We start from the raw sequence: 20,901 nt of genomic DNA on the forward strand, positions 1-20,901 counted from the left end.
TTTAGACCATTTAATAGATAGGTAAAATACATTAATGATCATCGATTATAGAGTATTACTTTATTGAGTCCTTTGACTAGTAGAAGTTACAAAATGATCTCATAACTATAAGATGTTATTTTTTAAGTCCTCTAACTATTAAAAGTTACGAAATAATCGCACAACTATTCATTATGTTCCAAACTCATCATTTTCTATTAAAAAATTGATGTCAATTTCAGTTTGATGTTAACCTACTCACTAAGATATGATATAATATGAACTAGGGATGGCAGAATAACCCGAACCCGACGGGGAAACCTGAAACCCGGCCAAGTTCGGGCCGGGTCGGGTTTGAATAATATCGGGTCGGGTATCGGGGTAAAATTCGGAGATTTTTTTGGGTTCGAGTTCGGGGCAAGGTATCCCCGCCCCGCCCCGATTATATATATAATATATTTTTTTTAATTTTTTATATTAATTATATATATAATATATAATATTTTTCATATTAATTATATATAATATTTTATATATTTTATATTAATTATATATAATAATTTATATTTTTTATATTTTTATATTTTTATATTTTTTCTATTTTTTAAATGAAAAATAAAGTTTTTCTCGGGATCTGGTCGGGTTCAGGTATAACATTTTGAGTCGGGTTCGGGGATGGGGTAAAAAAATCCCCGATGGAGCGCCCCAATAAAAAACCCGACAGGGACGGGGCAAGCAAAACCCGCCCCGTTACCATTCCTAATATGAACCCATAATCTCAAATGACATCATATCCTAATCAGCAGGTTAACGTCCATCTCAAACTATCATCAATATTTTTTACAAAAAAGACGAATTTAGAATATAGTGAATAGTAGAGTGATAATTTTTGTAACTTTTAATAGTCGATGACTTAAAAAAGCAACACTATATAATCAATGAACCATTTTATAACTTTTAATAGTTGAATGACTCAACAAAGTAATATTCTATAGTTGAGGAACCATTTATGTACTTTACCCTTAATAGATTTATAATTTTAACACATTATTTTAAAAAATTTGCCGCGGTCAAAGAGTACGTTCTAATTAAAAATTTAGAGTTGGACTAAAAATCAGTTAAAGGAACAAGATTATTGGAATTTAATAATAAAGTATGAGAGTCGGCCGCCTTCACAAAATGATTAACAAGCAATTTGAGCTTCGAAATCAGGGGAAAAGAAGGGTTGAAGTTTCCTCAGCCCCTTCCTACGTAATGTAATACCCGCGCTTTCTCACTGAGCAAATTGTAGCAGTGAAGATCTTCGCTCTTCGCAGGATCTCTCTCTTTCATGTCTCGTTGATTCCTTGGATCTCAATCCCTTTTATTAGATCTACCCCTTTGATTCAGATCCCTCTTTAAAACCTCCCCATCCCTCAAATTTCTCTCCTCAGCTTCTTGTAATGGATTCCATTTCCGCTCGCTTTCTGTTCGTTGCTTTCGTCATCTTCTTTGCTCTCTCCGCCATTTCTTTTGCTCAGGTATTTTCCATTTTTTTTAGATAAAAGAGCTTATTCTTTCAAATTTAAGTACATACTGAATTGGGGATTTTGTTTTTTAAAAACATTTTTATGATCTCTTAGGTGTCTGGACTTGAAGTTGAGGAGGAATCGGGTGGGTCAGTCAAAGATCTCGGTCGCCGTGGCATGGTCTGTTATTTTATTTTATTTTCTGTTTTGTTTTGTTTTTTGGAGAGAATAATTTGTAGACTTCGAACTTATTGAATGATCTATATAGTAAAAGGAAATGTTATTTTCTTCAGAAAATTTGAGTTCGAACGGCTGATTTGCAATCGCCTCACATTATTAAAAAAATAATTTGTTGACTTCACATTTTTTAAACAATTAGTTTAGTTATATTGTCCTTTGGGCTTTGGTTGTTTATTCCATTTGGAACTTTAGAGTTCCATTTTCTTTTGCTTTAGAGTTTAGAGCAACTCTCTATGAATATAATGCTAAGTGCTAAAACTGGGCGTTAGTTAAACCACACGCATGTCTAAATATTAGCTTCGTTTTGAGATTTAATTTGGAACTTATACACGTACCACGTTATCATTATGTTAACTTCTTCGTTTGTGGAATTTTGTATTTTATAATGATATGTATTTTGTGTTGGCTTTTCGATTATGTTGATGATGTTTTTTTTTTACAGATTGTTTCAAAGAACGTTGAATTAGATGAAAAGTCTGATAGTAATTCAATTGGTATCGATGTCGGTTTTGATTCGGCTGGTCTTGGAGTCTTCGATGCTTTCTTTACAAGTTTGTCCATGATAATTATCAGTGAGGTTTGTACATTCAATTCTATTTTATTTTATATTTGACTTTGCAAAATTAGGGGTGAGCCTTCGATCGAGTCAGGTCAAGTAAAAAACTTTCGAGTTACTCGAGTTGACGAGTCCTATTTCATAACTCAAGGTTGATTTGAAATTTTTTCGAGTCGAGTTTTCGATTTACTGTTTAAATTTAATTGTAAATATTTATAATATTATGATACTATTTAATTTCAATTTGAATGGTTTTTATAAGCATATACAATACATATATATTTCTTCATATTTTTTTCATATGTGATATACATATATATCATACAAACTCGAAGGGCTCAACTTAAACTTGAAAACCAATTCACTAATTACTAAAAATTTCAAGTTATTCGAGTTGTATTTTTATAACTCGACTTGAACTTGAAATTTTTTCGAGTCGAGTTTATGAAATTGCAACTCGAAGTCAATTAAAGTCGAGTTTTTTCGAGTCAAGTCTAATCGAAAAAATCAGTTTTTCAAGTCGAGGTAAATGCTCACCCCTATACAAAACATTGATGGTTTTCCACATCTCTTACTATAATGTTCTTTAGAAGGAAGTTTATTTTTATGAAACATGTTAACTATTTTGCTTCTAAAATTGGTCACATAAATTGTTAGTGATGGAATCTAAAGTAAATGCTGAATGTATGTGTTCTAAATGCAATGATAGATTGGAGATGAGACATTTATTATAGCAGCTCTTATGGCGATGCGACACCCGAAGTCAATTGTTTTATCTGGTGCGCTAACTGCTCTGATTGTTATGACAGTAAGTTAGAATTTTCTTTTAAATGTTTTAAGTCATTCTTTGACTTATGAAATCTGTCATGCCCCCCCCCCCCCCAAAAAAAAAAAATAGAGCATTATGCGTTTTCATGGTATTAAGATGAAATTCTTCTGGAAGAACATAAATTGGCAAAGCCATTTTTGCTAAATTCTTAATGCTGTCAATGTTTTAATTTTCTTGTCTTATAGGTACTTTCCACTGCACTAGGTAGGATTGTGCCAAATTTGATATCGAGGAAGCACACCAATAGTGCAGCTACGGGTAATGCAAAATAGCTATCTCTTTCATTTTTCGGTACATAAAAATTCTGATTAGGTTATTTTTTAGTTTTTAGTTCATCATGTGTGCTGTTTTCTATGGCTTCATTTTTGTTCATTGGTTGAGCTTTTCTTTCAGAGTGTCTTCATGTTGTGTGTCTACACCTGTTTCTTTGCTTTATCCCCTTTTTATGCTTTTCTATCATAGTTGTCTAATACAAAGAAAATTTTTCTTTAGAGAAATAAAATGACCATGGTGTTGTCATTGGTTCTGGTATGCAGTTCTCTACGCATTTTTTGGGCTCCGGTTACTTTACATTGCTTGGAGATCAGATTCAATGGCATCTCAGAAAAAGGAAATTGAAGAAGTATGTCTAGAGTTCTCAATTCAGTCTTCATATTTGCTTTATACATCATTTTAGAACATTTGATATTATAGATGCTTCTGCCAATATAAAAGAACTGGTGTACGCTGACAGATCCAATTTTGACGCAGTCTAAATGTTTATACTTAAAATTTAGTCAGTGTCTGACTTCTAGGAGTCTATTATTAGTTTTTTCTGCATTGTAGAATGTAGAGTAGCGCTTGTCCCTTTCCAGGGAAGTGCACAATTTCATTAAAAGTATCTTGAGCTTTTCTTGTCCACTTGTTAATGTGCATGCATTCTTACATCTATCAATCTAGTCACTATCAATAAATTATACTATTTTTAAAAATTACACCATCTTTTCTTAGTGAAAAACTTTCATATTATCTCATGGTGTGTTTGCCTTTGGTTATATCAAATGTTTAGGTGGAAGAGAAACTCGAGACTGGGCAAGGGAAAACATCTTATCGGCGCTTCTTCTCCAGATTTTGTACACCAATATTTTTGGAGGTATTATTTTGTTCACAATTTACCATTTGTCTCGAGTATTTAAAGGTAGCTAATTTCCACTTGTTTAAATAATATATTATAACTGAGTTGTTTTTTTCCTTCTTATTCCATTTCCCCCCTCTTTCTATGCAGGCATTCATTCTAACGTTCCTAGCAGAATGGGGGGATAGAAGCCAGATTGCAACAATTGCTGTAAGATTATTCTTTCCCTTGACCTATATGTTATCTCTATTATCTGAATTTGTCTCATTGTTTGTGATGGTAGCTCATATTCTTTGGGTTCTTTTACTTGAGAAGTTGTTCTAAGAAGCGAAAGTCGGCATGTGTTGTTTCCCTTTAAAAATGCAAATAATCTGAGTTACAACTTGCAACAAAAAGAATGCATGAACTTCTCTAAACTTAATCCGTTAGGTGAAAAGTGCCTTCTGCTGGCTTGAAGCCAAAGGCTGATAACTTCTTTATAAGAACAGGATGGTGAGATGACCCAATGACATACTTATAAATGATGGTAATATTATTAATCACCATTAACGAGTATACTATGATTAATTATAAAGGTTCTGTGTTATTAAGATCTTTTATTTGCAAGTGAACAGCTGCATTTGACCTGGCATCACATTCATTTATTTTCTTTTCCTTACAAACTTGATTTATTATAAATTTTCATGATTGACGTGCAACTTTGACTGCTGAATTGTTTGGTATTTGTGTTTGAATGCTCATTCACCCAAGTATAACATTCTATTTTATAAGTCGGGTAGTTTTGTAAAACCATGATTTTTGATGTTGTAGCTAGCGACGCATAAAAATGCAGTCGGAGTAGCGGTAGGAGCGACATTAGGACACACCATCTGCACATCATTGGCTGTGGTGGGAGGAAGTATGCTGGCGGCCAAGATCTCGCAAAGCACCGTTGCTACAGTTGGAGGCTTACTCTTTCTAGGCTTTTCCCTGTCTTCATATTTCTACCCTCCCCTATGATTGTAAGCTGCCTAACATCATTTTCGTGTTCTTGTTTTGCTCTTTGGTCATATGAACACCGGAAGATCGTTCTTCTGCTTTGCTTCGCCTTTGCAAACATAACTAACTTATAGTGTAAAATTAGATTTATAAGACTTGCGTAACTTTTCTTTGACAGTTTTTTACTTTAAATAGAAAAATGGAAAAAATGCCTTGGCCCATGCTTACTCATATCTTTAAACACATGGTTAACCAAAATTTGTTAAAATAATATTTAACTGTTATTTACAAATCCCATCAGCTCGTACGAGTTCTATTAAAATAATATTTTAAAAACGAATATTTGTTAAAAGATATGCATGGGCTAAGATATTTTTCAATGTAAATTTGTTTTGAGTTATAGGATGTTCTAGTTGGAAGCAACATCCTCAACCGTACGGACAAGGTCGAGATCAACGAACTCTACAAACAAATTGACATTAGATAAAGAATGATAGAAGTATGTCTCAATCATACCATCAAAGTCGACATCATCCTTTAGATGAAACATCGTGCATGATAGTGGAAATCTATAGTATAACAAAGATATTCTTCTATTGCTTCGAGTTGAACTCTTGTTTCTATATTGAACTTCAACTTGTCTAGTTGAATATTTTTTTCGAAACACATGGTTAAAGATAGTTGAATATTTTTTTCGAAACACATGGTTAAAGATTTTCAATAAAAAATTGTTGCACAAATAATTGTCATAATCACAAAATTTTGCTTCAAATGAGTAATTTAACTTTCACCTCACACATTAATAGGTTTCTGAAAAGTTTTTTAACTGAAAACTTTCTGTCATGGTGCATTATTTTTCATGTGAGAAATGTATGTTTCTCTGATATGAACTGATATATCACCACTGAAAAGTTTGTTGAAATGAGTTGATATATCACTGAAAAGTTGTTGATTCTGCCATGGTGCATTATTTTGCCTATGAGAAATGTACGTTTTATTGATATGAAGTGACATATCACCATTAAAAAGTTTGCTGAAATGAGTTGATATATCACTGAAAAGTTGCTTAAGATAATTAATTGAGTACTGAAAAGTTTTTGCCATGGTGCATTATTTTGCCTATGAGAAATGCACGTTTTTATGATATTAAGTGATATATCACCACTTAAAAGTTTGTTGAAATGAGTTGATATATCACTGAAAAGTTGCAGAAGATAATTAATTGGGCACTAAAAAGTTTCTACTATGGTACATTATTTTGTCTATGAGAAATGCACGTTTTTTTATACGAAGTGATATATCACCGTTGAAAATTTAGCTGAAATGAGTTCATATATCACCGAAAAGTTTCTTAAGATAATTAATTGGGCACTGAAAAGTTTTTGACATGGTGCATTATTTTGCCTATGAGAAATGCATGTTTTTCTGATATTAAGTGATGTGTCTTCACCTAAAAGTTTGCTTAAATGAGTTGATATATTACTGAAAAGTTGTTTAAGATAATTAATTGGGCACTGAAAGTTGATTTTTCTATTTATGGCCAACAACCAAATAAGTAGTTCTTTGTACAACTGAGTTGAACAAGAAAAAAATCTTTCTCAGCCTATGACTATCAAATTTTACATAGTGGTCCACTCAAATGGCCAAGTTATCCAAACTGATGATGGTTTTATGTTTAAGTCATAGAAACTCGTAAACATGATGTTCCCTTTAGATGTATCGCATCACCAAATGAAACAGAAGATTGAAAGAAAATTTAGAGCCCATGGTTCATGTTTGAGTTATCGACACATAATTTTAGAGACTCCGCTCAAATATGGAGAATTCTATATTGACGACGACGATGACGTAGCTGTTATGGTTGGTATGCATTAATATCCAAATAATCAAATGATTGACATATACGTTGAAAATGCATATATTCCTAATTCTTTAACCGTTGCACATGTGACCGAAGAAACATGACCATGAGGAGATCGAGATAACCTTGTTGGCCAATTCAGTGAAAGCCTCAATGATTTCAATTAGGATGATAAAACTTTTTTCCACTACTACTAGACGATGACACACCAATATTTAATGATTATGATATCGTCGAGGCTATTTTAGAGGGAAAAGGTTTTGATATAGAGGTTGATGTCTGGGAGGCAGCAATTTAATATGGGTATGCACTGCTGAATGCTCCGCGAGGTTGGGCACATTTACCAACCCTAGTTACCCTCAAACGTCACGACCCCAAATGCCTTACTATTATAATCCAATTACAACATGTGACATAAACTATGATTCCATTAGGAATCTTGATATGTCGGAGATATGCACAGCCCACTAGGGTACCTCGAATGACAAATCAACGGAGTTGCTAGTTGGGTCCCAATTTGAAACTAAGAAAGATGTCCAACTAGCAGTGAAGGAGTTTTGTATCAAAGCTTATATAGAATTCAATGTAGTGGAGTTTGATCAGAATATATATTTTGTTAAGTTTATAAACAATAATGTCGGCTGTAAGTGAAGGATACATGTCTCATACCTACAACGAAAGATATTTTAGTAAGTGATAAGGTTCCACTCCTAGTACAGTTGCACGTTAAGCTCCTTGACCCAAGACAACAAACACTTAGATTCTGATGTCATATGTGTATACGTCTATCTTTTGGTGAAGAAAAATCCAAGGATCCTAGTTTCAATGATAGTGGCATCAATCCGAAACACATTTGGCTATATTATGTCTTACTACAAGTCGTGGATGGAGAAAAGGAAAGTTATGACACTATTGTACGGTGATTGGGACTAGTCATACAATGAGCTCCCACATATATTACACACAATGGAATTTTTCATCCCAGGAACCATTGTTCGCTCTTATACTTATCTTGTGAACACGTTTGATGGACATGTTATCCCAGGGAAGAGAGTTTTCGAAGGCTTGTTTTGGGCTTTCAAGTCATCCATTGAAGGTTTTCATTGCTGTAAACAAATGGTTCAAGTAGATGACACTTTTCTCTATGGCCTAGAAAAACACATCTTGATGATAGATGTTGCACAAGATGGTGACAGAAACATTCCCTCCATTGCATTTGCCATTGTTAAAACTGAGTCTGATGTAATGTGAAATTTCTTTATGTCAAACTTGTGTTTCCATGTTGTCATACAAGATGGGGTTTATATGATTTCAGAATGTTCACCTTGGTTGTTGGCCACGATTGACAAATTGGAAAGTATGTGGTCACCTCCCCATGCATTTCTGGCATATTGTATACTTCATATTGCATCCAATGCTATGACGAGGTTTAAGAATAAGAAGATCAAGAAAGATATTATCAATATTGGTAACTTATTCTTTTCTTTTCCTTTATTTATGTTCTTATTTTATTATTATACTTAAATCTAACTTTTTTCAAGATACGCTTTACTACAACCGAACTTCCGTACAAGGCTGGAACATCTAAGGAAATATGGAGGAGGTTTATAAGTTTGTAGTTGAAATACCTCAAGAAATATGGTCAACGTTACGGTCACATGATAACCAATCTTGTTGAATATATTAATTCAGTTCTTAAAGAGACTAGACATCTTCCAGTAGCAAGTATTGTTTGGTAGACTTACTTTAGACTGGGTAAAGTATGAGCAGACAAAGGTGCCTAAGTAGAGGCAATGATCAACGAAAATAGAAATTGGGCACAAAATATGGAGAAAGCAATGAACAAAAATCAAACACATGCAATATCAATGTATGTTCATAATTTTGCCAGACTCAATTCTGATTACATTTTCCAAGCACTTATTCGATCACATGAGGGTGAGAATTCTGCCACCTACATCGGTAATCTCAATAGAAGATGGTGTGATTGTGGTCGATTTCAAGCCTTCAGATATTCATGCGTTCACAGGTTGCTGCATGTATGCAAGTGAATGTAATCTCATACTCACACGCTGATGATTGTTATAACCTGCATACTATGCGCAATATATACAGTTGTGACTTTAAGTATCTCCTAAACGATGCATGTTGACCACTAACTGTTTCTATAGAATGATTTCCCAATCCACAATTACGAAGAAAGTTGAGGGGTCATCCTGAATCTAGTCAAATTCATACTGATATGGATGATCCTCAATGAGAGCAAGGACTGCCAAAGCTTTGTAGCCACTGCAGAGGTGAAGGCCACAACAGAAAACAATTTCCACATCTTCCAAAATATCGACCGGACCGATAAAACCTTTTTAATTTTATTCTCATGTTGTTTGTTGTACCTATTTTGGATAAATCTATCAATATCAATAACTATCTTTATATTTTTACTTTTCATATATAATTGTAACTATTCAAAAATGATGTTTAAATAAACTCAAATTCATATATATATATATATATATAACTTTTTTAGCAAAATAAACAACTTTTCCTCTTATTTTTCCTCTCAAGTTTTACATTAGTATTATTTTTCATTCCTCTCGATAAGTCGCTTCTGCATCGTTTTGGTAAGTCTTCATTCTTCTTCTTCTTATGTTGATCAACAATCGACTTTATTGACTCTTTTACCCATTCCTCATTTGAAGACAAGCTTGAATCTGAGTCATCAATGTCAGAGTACTTAGACCCAAAATGATCTTTCGAAAAATTTCTAAAATATTCTTCCCGCAAATGCATGATTTGTTTCTCATATAACTCTATCAACTAACCCAACTCCTATTTATAGTGATTTTTTTTTCTTCAAAATGACCGTTAAAACTTGTCACACCAACATGACGAGTTACAACAGTTATAAACATACTTTTTCAATTATTTCTAAATGACTATATATTTAAACCTCGAAGAACTGGTCACCTCAAGGTGACGAGTTCTAAAGATTTTTTTTTTATTTTTCTATTTAAGTAAATAACTATAAAAAATATTATTTTAATAGAACTCTTCATCTCGAGGTGAGGAGTTCCTTAGAAATTAATTAAATATTAAACATGAAATATAAAAATAATATCCTTCAAAACTTATTACCTCGATGTGACGAATTTTTCGTCTACTCCCGAAATAATTTTTTTATAGGCGTATTGGAAAAAAAACCTCCATTTGACGATCGGATTCGGAGAATGGAGGGAGTATTGTAGAGACTGATTTGAATGGGTTTTGACAATGAGTGGCGGTCATTGTGATTATCGAATGTTTAATACTTATAATACAATCATTAAATTTTTTAATTTATTTGTATTACTGTCATCAATTGACGTGACACACCGATGTTTGAGCTCGTTGTTTGTGTTGGGGTTCGAGGAGTTCTCTAGTTGTTCGATTACATTTGGGGAACAAACTTCAATGGAGGTTTAGGAATAGTGTTGAATGTCCCGTTCCTTTGCTATATCTCCGCTCTGTTTATAGGTATGAGAGTGCTTACGATATCTGAATCCAAAGTGCATTACTATAGATTCAATTTCATTTTGTTCCCCGTACCCATGGATAGATTGATCATATTCCATGATAGGACAAAAACAATAAATTAATGCAAACTATATCACTAAAAAACACATAATACTAAAAAGTGCCCCTTTACACTTCGTTCTCTTTCTTAGAGCATTTTGGTCACTAAAATTTCATTTCATCGTTAAGTTTTTCTAAGTTAAGTTTTCAGGGTAAAGTAAAAGAATGATCACCCAATTTCAGGGTCACTTCTATTTTTGTCACTTAAATTTAAGAATTTTAATTTCATCATTCAACTTTTTGAATTTTAATTTCGATCACTCATAGTTAAGTAGTTAATATAATGATGATATGACATCTGTTTTAATTGATATAATATCAACATATTTAACCCTAAATGTTTACATGTTTATCAAATTAATTTTAATTTTAAATAAATAAATTTAATATTAATCCTATTTTTTTAAATGAAATTATAGAAATTGAAAATAAATACATAAAATGAGATGACCGTCCTTATACTTTACTCATAATATTATATTCTTATATAAGTTAGCTGGTTATTGTGAGTTATAATATATGTACGGGAATAAATTCATGAACCCCAAATATAGTCATTGTATCAAGGTGTAAAATTGAAATAAATCTCTCAACAAGCCAATATATTTATCTTTTCAAGTTCCGATGGGCCAGCCAATACATCAATCATTTTACTCTTCTTTAAACTCCAAGAAAACACACCCATTAGGTACCCTTCACCGAGAGCTTGTTGCATGTGTTTTGAACACATGAGATCGCTTGCGAAACATTTAATATAAAAATATTTTTAGGACATAACACGCATATTAATAACATAAAAGTTTAATAAAAGTTTAATACACATGATGAGTAAAAATAAAATTTTAGGATCGATACAACTAATAAAATTAATAATTAATTGAAATAAATTCGATTTTTAGGATGAACATATATCTTCCCTTAATGCAAGGCATCCGCCACTTAATTAAAAGGAAGAGTATAAATTAAGTGAACAAAAAATTAAATACAGACGGGGAAAGGAAAAAAGGTTGGTAGCTTTATGTATAATTGAAGGAAGTAGGAGCCCCACTGTGGGGAAACTTAATACAGTAAAAAGTTTTCTCGGGGAAGTGACAGGAGTTAGAACCAACCCTAGGGTTGGTTTGGGCCATGGGGTTTGATATAACGCCTCCTAAACATAAGTTCAACTACATTTTTTAGCCTGGGTTTATAGTTACAACTTCAAAATTTAATCAGATCATAAGTTAGTGGTTCCAAACTATATTTGATTTCCTCGAATATGGAAGAATTATTGTAACTTGATAACAAAGGCAGCCATAGCTATTACCCAATATAACAAACCAAACTACAATACTTCCAATGAGTACTGCATTTCCCTTCAACAACAGGTTTTCTGGGTTTTCCCATTGTTCAGATTCATGGAAAGATTTGTTATGCTGCCCTTTGGATGTGTCTCTGAATCAAGTGTGGCGGTAGCTGTTCAGCAGCAGCAGCCTAGAAGATCAAATTCAAAGCCTGCCAATGCCAGTTCATCTTCTGCAACAATTCTTCTTATATATTATTGTTCCTTTTGTAATTTGTTTGTTACAGGACACTAATTAGGTTTTGATATTGTAGGAACACGACATGAAGAAGAAGAAGATGATGAAAGTTTATCCGTGAATCCTGGGTTTCATAAACTGTTCAAGGGTTTCAAGACCTTCTCACAATTATTCGGTAAGTATACCCACACTAACATTTGAGTAAATAGTAATTTAGATTCTTATTCTTATTTCTAGAGCATTTTAGCTCCCAATATTTAATTTATTGTCAAAATACCCTTAAAGTTTGACAAAAATAATCACTTTTATGAAGTAATTTTCCCCCTAATATTTTATTTTAAGACAACAATATTCTTATTTTGGAGCATTGATCGTTTGTTAATTAATAAATTATAAATCATATCCACATAGAGACCTTTTATATTAAAAATAAAAAAACTCTAAAAATATATAAAATAACTATTTAATAAAAATAGTGATATTTTATATCATTATAATATATATATATATATATATATATATATATATCATCCTTTAGGTTTCCAATCGAGATCTTAATTTATGGGGTGTTTTAGTGCACAAAGAAGAGATGGAAGAGGAGGAAGATATGGAAATAGGGTTGCCAACAGATGTAAAGCACGTGGCGCACGTAGGGTTGGATAAATCCGAATCAAGCAACTCCAGCAGGGGAAGCTGGGACAATCTTTTCTCGCCTAATCATTCTCTTCACTTTCCCTTCACCACAATGTGAACCCAACAAAACACATGCAGCTGTTCAAGCTTCTTGAAAAGTGAAAGTCGTCATTTGAGAAACCATTGTTGTTGTGCTGGTCAAACACTTTTGTGCTTTAACGTGGGATGTGATTATCATATTTAAGTGTCCATGAAATGGTTACATTTGAAATGAAATTTTCTCTCCTATTGTTTGCTTTATTTAGTTGTTTCATGTCAGAGTGAACATTCGATCCAGCCGAATAAAAAGTTTTTTAAGTTATTCGAGTTGATAAGTCATATTTTGTCATTCAAACTTTATCAATTCGAGTTGAGAAAACACCATGCAAAATTGGAGAAAATGCACCTAAAATGAATTAAAGGATGAATTGTAGAAATAAAGAAATCTTGCAAATTTGAGGGATTAAATCAAAAAAATAGAAAAATTGTTTTCAAAAAAGGAATTAGAGATAAATAAATATTTTACAATAGTTTAAGAGCAAGTTGTTCAAATTTGATAAGAAAATAGACTTAAAATGAACGATGAATTGAGGAAATAAGGAAATCAGAGACAAAATTGTAAAACTGTCAAAATTATCAATCAAGCTAAATTTTTGACTCTTGAATAACTCAAAAATTTTTAAATTCTAACTACACTCAAACTGGAAAATTAATTCGATAATTTAAATTGATTCAAATAACTCAAAATTAGAAAAATACCAATTTTTTCAAATTAAACCGAATTTTGTTCACCTCTAATTTCATGACTTCTATAATTGTACATATATATTCTTGTTGATCATGAGGACAAATTTGATTGTTTGATTGAAACAAGATACTAATAACGATATTCAAATGTATACATGAATTTTCATTTGTGCTTACTGTTTACTGTTGAAGAATCGAAAAAAAAAAACAGAAGAGCACAAGAATTTTTAACAAGGTTCGACCTTACATCCTCAGTGGCTAGGCGGCGCTAGAAGTTTTATTCAATGTCTCATAGGTTTAGGTTACATCTCTATTTATAATAAAAAACATGGTACATAATTACATAATTAACCCTGTACCGTAGATGCCACATATTATTCTAACTTTACTGACATGCCTTTGTGGTTTAGGGTGTTGTCATCTAATTAATTGTTGCTGACGACTTAAATGCTTTTCCTTGCTCCTTGATTTCTTGGCAAGTGCTTTGCCAACCCACAGTCAAAAATCATGTTTAACTTCTGACACTTCACTCAAATTTGATTTTCCATTATGAGTTTTTCTTTGAGTCGGTTGAAAATATCTTTTTTTAATGGCTTCATGAAAATGACTATTAATTGATCTTCACTTCTGCAGTATATTAATTTTACATTTTTGTTCTTCACTTGCTTTCGTATAAAGTGATATTTTGTATCAATATGTTTGCTTCGACTATGGGAGACAAGATTCTTAGCAAGAGAAATTGTAGACTTGTTATTAGCATAAATAATAGTCGGTTCTTCTTGTGTCAAGTTTAGCTTATTCAAAATATTATTTAACCACATTGCTTGGCGAATGCACATTGTTGCGACTATATATTCTGCTCACATGTCGAAAGAGTTACCCTTTTTTACTTCTTTGAATATCATGAAAATACTATAGAGTCAATATGTAACAAATATCCAGAAGTATTTTTTCGATCATCTAAGTCTCCCCATAACCACTATTATAATAACAAACTAACTCCAAATTTCCTAAATACGTATAGGACAAACCATGATCTGTTGTACCTTAGACATATCTCAAAATTCTTTGTCGCAATCCAATGATCTTATTTGGGCTTCTCCATGAATCTGTTTACTAGTCCCACAATGTACATTATATCTGGTCGTGTGATAGTCATATACCTTAGACTTTCAATGATGCTTTTAAATAACGTTAGATTTACTGGCTCTCTTGTTGAATTTACACTTAATTTCATGCCTAGTTCTACTGGAGTGGTTATCGACTTGCAGTCTTCCATTCATAATTTGCTCAAAATTTGCTTAGGGTACTTCTTTTAAGACATAAATATTTTATTTTGCATTTGTTTCACTCGACTCCATGGAAGTATGACATTTCACCAATATTTGTCATTTTAAATTCTTTTGTCATAGCTTTCTAGAAATCATTGAACATACATGGACTGTTTCCTGTGAAAAATCATATTGTCCACATATATGCACACAATCATGATATCATTGTCTTCATTTTTCTTTGTATATAGTGCATGCTCATATGGACTCTTCATGAACTCATTTGTAACGTCCTACTCCACTACGATTCGAAGGCTAATAAATTAGTACATTACACAAAACCACTAAAGTGGCTAACCAAAATTTTTTCTTTTTAAAACAATTATAAAGACCAATTTAAAAGCATCCATCATGATTATAAAATAGGAATAATAGTATTTAAGTTTACTATTACGGGAGACCCCATAATACATCTAGATTATTTCAAAAGAATATTTCAAAGTACAGTCACAACTAGAATACAAGAAGGTTCATATACAATACATGCCCTTTAAGAAGATACAAGACTTACTCAAAAGCTTATGTTGGTCTAGAATACGGACTACACAATAAGCTCCTCGAACGCTCATCCTAAGAACCTTCACATGAAAACAAATTACGAACGTTGAGCTGACAAGCTCAGTGCCACATTAATAACCAAACTATACTACATGATTCCACAGTATGATCATGATTGCAACATAAATATTAGCATACAAGAATGCTAATCTAAACATATATACAAAGGTAGACATCATGGTGTGGTCGGAGGGTTTCGCACATCTTAGAGACACACACCTCTCTAGTCTACCTAGGGTGGGATCCAGAATTTCTACGTCGGAAACATCAACTCGACCAACCTACTCTATATGAGTACTTGGGGCATCTATGCCCATCTAGCATTAAAATGCCTTGTGCACTAACTGAAACATGTACGGACATACAAAAGACCTTCTTGCTACTAAAGTAACCCGAGTGTCTTGGTTGTTTCTCGAGCATTAAACAATGCTAGTTTATCGAGTATTAAGCAAGAAATTGAGCATTTTCTTGATTTTAATTGTTGATATTTCTTGTTGCATATATTTTGTTTCGTTTAATTTCCTTTCATTTCTTTGTAAATTAAATCTCGATTTTGTTGTGATTTAGGATACATAATAGCATTGCATGACTAATTTGTGTGATTTGTTTTGCCAATTCCATGAGTTCGTTAGTTGCATTGATTCCATAATTGAGTAAATTGAACATTTCATGTGAGTTTTGGATCTAATGAGCATATCTTGTATTCTTTCTCTTTGTTTTAATTGAGCGTGCCGAACTAATTATTTGCATTCTAGAACTTGTAACGTAATACTTTTCGAGACTACACAATTGAATATGATGTTTTAGTATGATAGGGGCACTTAGGATTTAACCCTTTCTCCCCCCCCAAAATCACCTACCATTTATTTATTTTCCCCTTAGTTAGCCAATTTGATTCATATTCCCTTTCTTTGTTTACCACATTATTAACCCGAGCCAATTTCCCCCTCTTTTTCAGGAGAAATATAAAATTATTCCGCAAAAAAAGAGTTTAGGAAAAAAATACATTGTTTAAACAGCACAGTTTGGTTCGAACTGTGGTTTTAATTAATAGTTGGGAGGAAGGATCAACTTGTTGCACATTCAACTTCCTGCGAACACACTTAGCGATGGTTTGCTAAGGGAAACTAAAATTAGGTTTGATTCTCATTGAGATTCTATAACCCGAGTCCAATTTTCCAAAACTAAAACGAAGTTGGATTAACAAATGATTGACGCGGTTAGGCCACATAAGGGTTGAGATCCAAAAATTGATTTCATATAATCGGTTAATTGAGAGGAAAAACAAGTTACAAGGGTTACACCCAATAAAATGTAATCGAAATGAATCCGAAACAAGTTACAAGGGTTGGGCCCTATTCAATGATCGGTTCGAATTGAGGAAAAAGCTTAAATCTGAGGCTGAGTTTTATCAGTAGAATTTTCATCTTTATTTTCTTTAATTCGATTTCTTTATTTTATTAGATTAAATCTTTCATTTTATTTACAAACTTCTTAACAAACTCCCATTTTTTTTCTTTTCAATTCATGCCAGATCAAAAATCAAGGTCCGAACTATCAGAAACTTCCTTAGTCCCTGCGGATCGATCCTTACTCTCTCCATACTATCTTTTTCTATTTTATTTTTGAAATTAAGGAATAATTATTTGACATAGAAAAGACGTGTGTCACCTACGATTCAATGAATTTGAAATTTTCGGATCTCATTATGAAGATGATGGGATTTAGCGCTAGATGGGGGAGATGGATTATACTATGTATCTCAACAGTTACTATTTTTGTTTTAGTAAATGGTTCTCCATCGGGGAATTTCAAGACCCAAAAGGGTATCCATCAAGGTTGTTTGTTATCTCCATTATTGTTTAGTTTAGTACATGAAGCACTACTGAGCAAAGCGGTAGAGGTGGGTCTGATTAATGATGTTTTGGCGGGTACAAGTGAGTTATGCATATTCACATTCAGTTTGCTAATGACCTGGTCGTCTTTTCTGAAACCAATTTGGATCAAGTAAGAAACATAAAGAATCAATCCTAGGGATATAGACTCAATCAAAGAATGAGAGAGGTGATGGATTAGGGTTTTATCGTAACTTTTAGAGTTTTAAATTGGGGAAGTGTTGCTAAAAAATCATGAATAAAGAAAAAGAAGATTAACAAATATAAAGAATTGATAAAGATAAAATAACTTAGACAAAGAAGATGAAAGAGAGAGGTGGCACAAAATATATTGATAATGAAGATAAAGATGATGATTAATTGATAGTTGTCCTATGAACCTTCCTAATCCCAGTTGACTAGGCAAACTTGATAATCATCTCTAACCAGCCATCGTAATCACAATGAAAAGGTAAACTGGAGTGTGAAGATCTCCGTCACGATGAACTCGAAAAAAACCTAATGATGAAGTATGTTGTGCAGAAATAAACTCTCGTTGTATTATATTTAAGAAAAGATATGTTTACAATGGTGAATGGAGCCTCCTTTATATAGGGTGAGGAATTCCATGAATCTAAGTAACTAATGAATAAAATAATAATAAACTAAATATAATATTTTGATTCTAATCCTAGTTCCTAATAAAATAATATTAAACTAAGAATAATGTTTTAACTCGATCTGGATTCCTAATAGAATAATAAATCAATTCTAAAAGATAATGCATCATCTTATATTAAATTATATTACAAATACTCAATAAAAAATATTAAAAATTTGTAATATTTACAAAGTGATCCTTTTAGGGACTTTAAAGATATTTTCAAGACTGTCTCTAGTTGTATCATTAATTGATCCTGAAGTTGTTTCAACTTTTTTTTTGAAAGATGGGTACTTTGTATTGATAGAGATACAAGGTACACCACCCCATGAACCTCATTAAAAAAACTCCCTAAACCTATTGGAGGAAAAAGAGTATACCATGAGGTGGAAATAAACAGAAAACCAGAACCCACAAATACATCAATCAATAAAACAATCCAATCCGACCATCTGAAAAATGCTAGTCGAGCTACAAAGAAACAAACACTGCCTGAGATACAGACTACAAAGAAACATCTAACCTGATGATATGCAAAAAGATACAAACGAAAACAAAAACCAGCCGTATTGAACAAATATGGAATAACAGCAGAACAACTAGCCACCTAAACTCCTGCGGAAAAGCACCAAAGCAGAAATCAACAATTGCAGCATTAAAATAGGAAAACCTCAGACTTCAAACTAAATGCTGGAAACAAGGGAACTTCACTGGCCACAAATAGTTCAACCAAAACTCAAATCTGTAATTCCAACAGCTCCAGAACGAACAACCAGAAAAAACTAAATGATGGAACCATTACCACTATAATAACATGAAGAACCCAAAACAAAGCTCTTCGAAAGCCTCCAAAACTTGGAGTCAGGATTACTCAACAACCAACAAAACAACAACCAATCGACCCTTCCACAAATTTCTCCAATAAACCAAACAATTTCACCACATACAAACCACATCAACCAAAGACAATGAAACACAAACCAAATAATTCAACTAACAACATCACCCACCCACCCAACAATCCTCCACTGAAAAGAGCAAATCTGATTGTATATCATCCATGAAGTTGTTTCAACTTGAGTTGTTGTGGTCCAAGTATATGTCGGTGGAAAGAGTAATGGATTTCTTTCCTAGAATTCTTCAATCTCTATGTGAGCGTGAAGTCTCTTGCTAATGAAGGCTTGAATCGTAATTTGAAGCTTGTCTTTTAGAAGTTTGGACTTGGCCTCTGTGACTGGACCAAGTGAAAAAGTTAGTCATCTTACTTTTACCCATGGCATGTAGTGCATGTATCAAAAGTGGAAGCATTTGTATGGAAGGTAGTCTTACATAGAATCCCGACTCTCATTGAGATTTCCAATTGGGAAGTTGCTAGTTCGGGTACCAGGCTTTGCGTGCTTTATCTTAAAGAGGTGGAATCGGTTATTTTGTCATTGTCTAGTAGTGTGGAGGATTTGGCAAAGATGTTGTCGTCTATGGAGTATTAGTTAAGTGTTGTCGAGTAACATTCGTGATTTGCTTGCGTCGTGGGAGTGTCAACCGATTAAAGCTTATTTTATATATTTTCAATATTAATTATGCAAAACTCCCTCATTCTAAAAAATTAAACTAAATTAATCTTTCAAAAAATTAAAAATGTATACAAATAATACAACCAATTTCATATATATCTATGTCTCATTTTAGAAGTAAAACTATTTCGATAGTTCAAAAGTTTTGAAGAGATAAGATGCCATATTACCAAACTAATTCTACCTTTGTAAAAGACCAGTAGCTCAGAACTTTCATATCATGTAATTTTTTCTAAATCAATTAATATTTCATTTATTATAGATACGATGATCTTGTTAGATTTGGCTTGAAATTAAGTTGGCAATTTGGAAATTTCATATTCGTTGGTGGCTAACTTATTGGAAATTTCATCTTGGTTGGTGGCCAAACTTTGAATATGGGAATTTCATATTTGGTGACTAACTTGTACACATTGGAAAATTCTTTGGTAGGTGGCCAACTTATTTTTCATGTTTGATCCCTAAAATGTTAGGTTATTTATAAGTTTAGTCCTTAAAACTCAACTATAAATAGGCATAAGTATTTCATTAAAAATAATCCCAAAAACAAGTTCTCTCTTCCTCTTGTATTATTCATTCTCCCACTTTGGGAATTCTAAAGAATTCCATTTGTTGTAATATTGGCGATATAGTGAAGTTATCATCTGGTGTGGTGCCCGAGGAGTAGACGATATTCTCGTCGAACCTCGTAAATTTGGTGTGTTCTCTCCTTTATTGTTTATATTCAGTTTTTTCTATTGTGTTTCAATATTCAATTGTTTGACAGGTTTATCAGTTGTGCAACCTTTGGTAGTTTTGATCTTGACATTTTAGGTCAATTTTGAAACTACGTTCGTGTGGGAAATAACCCGATTTCCCCATCAATTGGCATCAGAGCTTCGGTTGAGGTTATCCTGGTGGTTCCGTTGCTGAAAAGATATAGTTCGTGCTATTGAATATTGTTCGTTGGAATTAAAACGTAAAAATACGGATCAGTTGAGACATCAAGCTCTTCATCCAGACCGGTGAGGAGGATGATGTCAAATGTAAATTTCTTGGTGGAGTTGTTCGATGGATCCGATCATTTTGGCATGTGGCAAGGCGAGGTGTTAGACGCTTTATTCCAACAAGGTCTAGACATCGCCATTGAGAAAGAAAAGCCTGAATCTATGGAGGATAAATAATGGGGAACAATCAATCGTTTGGCGTGCAACACGATTCGATCTTGTATTTCCAGGGAGTAGAAGTATAGCTACAAGAACGAGACTTCTGCAAGTAATATGTGGAAAGCATTGGAGGAAAAATTACTAA

General features: G+C 32.9%; 2 protein-coding genes across 4 annotated transcripts; both read left to right on the forward strand.

The window, feature by feature from the left end:
• The first annotated feature begins 1,364 nt into the window (after window positions 1–1,364).
• LOC120183046 (GDT1-like protein 4) lies at window positions 1,365–5,359 on the forward strand. Its single transcript, XM_039187841.1, has 9 exons — window positions 1,365–1,499; window positions 1,602–1,667; window positions 2,170–2,304; window positions 2,993–3,091; window positions 3,298–3,370; window positions 3,649–3,734; window positions 4,161–4,244; window positions 4,377–4,436; window positions 5,037–5,359. The coding sequence occupies exons 1-9, from the start codon at window positions 1,422–1,424 to the stop codon at window positions 5,223–5,225; spliced, it is 870 nt and encodes a 289-aa protein (XP_039043772.1). The 5' UTR covers window positions 1,365–1,421; the 3' UTR covers window positions 5,226–5,359.
• Window positions 5,360–11,923: 6,564 nt separating this feature from the next.
• Window positions 11,924–13,098, forward strand: LOC120182819 (CRIB domain-containing protein RIC4-like). 3 transcript variants are annotated; one of them, XM_039187682.1, is made up of 4 exons: window positions 11,924–12,003; window positions 12,038–12,201; window positions 12,274–12,372; window positions 12,773–13,098. In XM_039187682.1, the coding sequence occupies exons 2-4, from the start codon at window positions 12,075–12,077 to the stop codon at window positions 12,946–12,948; spliced, it is 402 nt and encodes a 133-aa protein (XP_039043613.1). In that variant the 5' UTR covers window positions 11,924–12,003; window positions 12,038–12,074; the 3' UTR covers window positions 12,949–13,098. The 3 variants fall into 3 exon arrangements, with proteins under 3 accessions (XP_039043613.1, XP_039043614.1, XP_039043615.1); XM_039187683.1 differs by lacking the exon at window positions 11,924–12,003 and having other exon boundaries at window positions 12,011–12,201; window positions 12,785–13,098; XM_039187684.1 differs by lacking the exon at window positions 11,924–12,003 and having other exon boundaries at window positions 12,011–12,183.
• The last annotated feature ends 7,803 nt before the right edge of the window (window positions 13,099–20,901 follow it).

The sequence above is a fragment of the Hibiscus syriacus genome, unplaced genomic scaffold (genome assembly GCF_006381635.1).
Source record: "Hibiscus syriacus cultivar Baekdansim isolate YM2019G1 unplaced genomic scaffold, ASM638163v2 tig00112738_pilon, whole genome shotgun sequence".
NCBI lineage: Eukaryota > Viridiplantae > Streptophyta > Magnoliopsida > Malvales > Malvaceae > Hibiscus > Hibiscus syriacus.

Excerpts from the sequence above, each read along its gene's own strand:
- LOC120182819 (XM_039187682.1), top strand. The coding sequence starts at position 12,075 with ATGGAAAGATTTGTTATGCTGCCCTTTGGATGTGTCTCTGAATCAAGT. Across the intron at positions 12,202-12,273 it reads CAGTTCATCTTCTGCAACAA|GAACACGACATGAAGAAGAA; the intron begins TTCTTCTTATAT and ends TTGATATTGTAG. Across the intron at positions 12,373-12,772 it reads GACCTTCTCACAATTATTCG|TGCACAAAGAAGAGATGGAA; the intron begins GTAAGTATACCC and ends GGGGTGTTTTAG.
- LOC120183046 (XM_039187841.1), top strand. The coding sequence starts at position 1,422 with ATGGATTCCATTTCCGCTCGCTTTCTGTTCGTTGCTTTCGTCATCTTC. Across the intron at positions 1,500-1,601 it reads CCGCCATTTCTTTTGCTCAG|GTGTCTGGACTTGAAGTTGA; the intron begins GTATTTTCCATT and ends ATGATCTCTTAG. Across the intron at positions 3,735-4,160 it reads AGAAAAAGGAAATTGAAGAA|GTGGAAGAGAAACTCGAGAC; the intron begins GTATGTCTAGAG and ends TCAAATGTTTAG.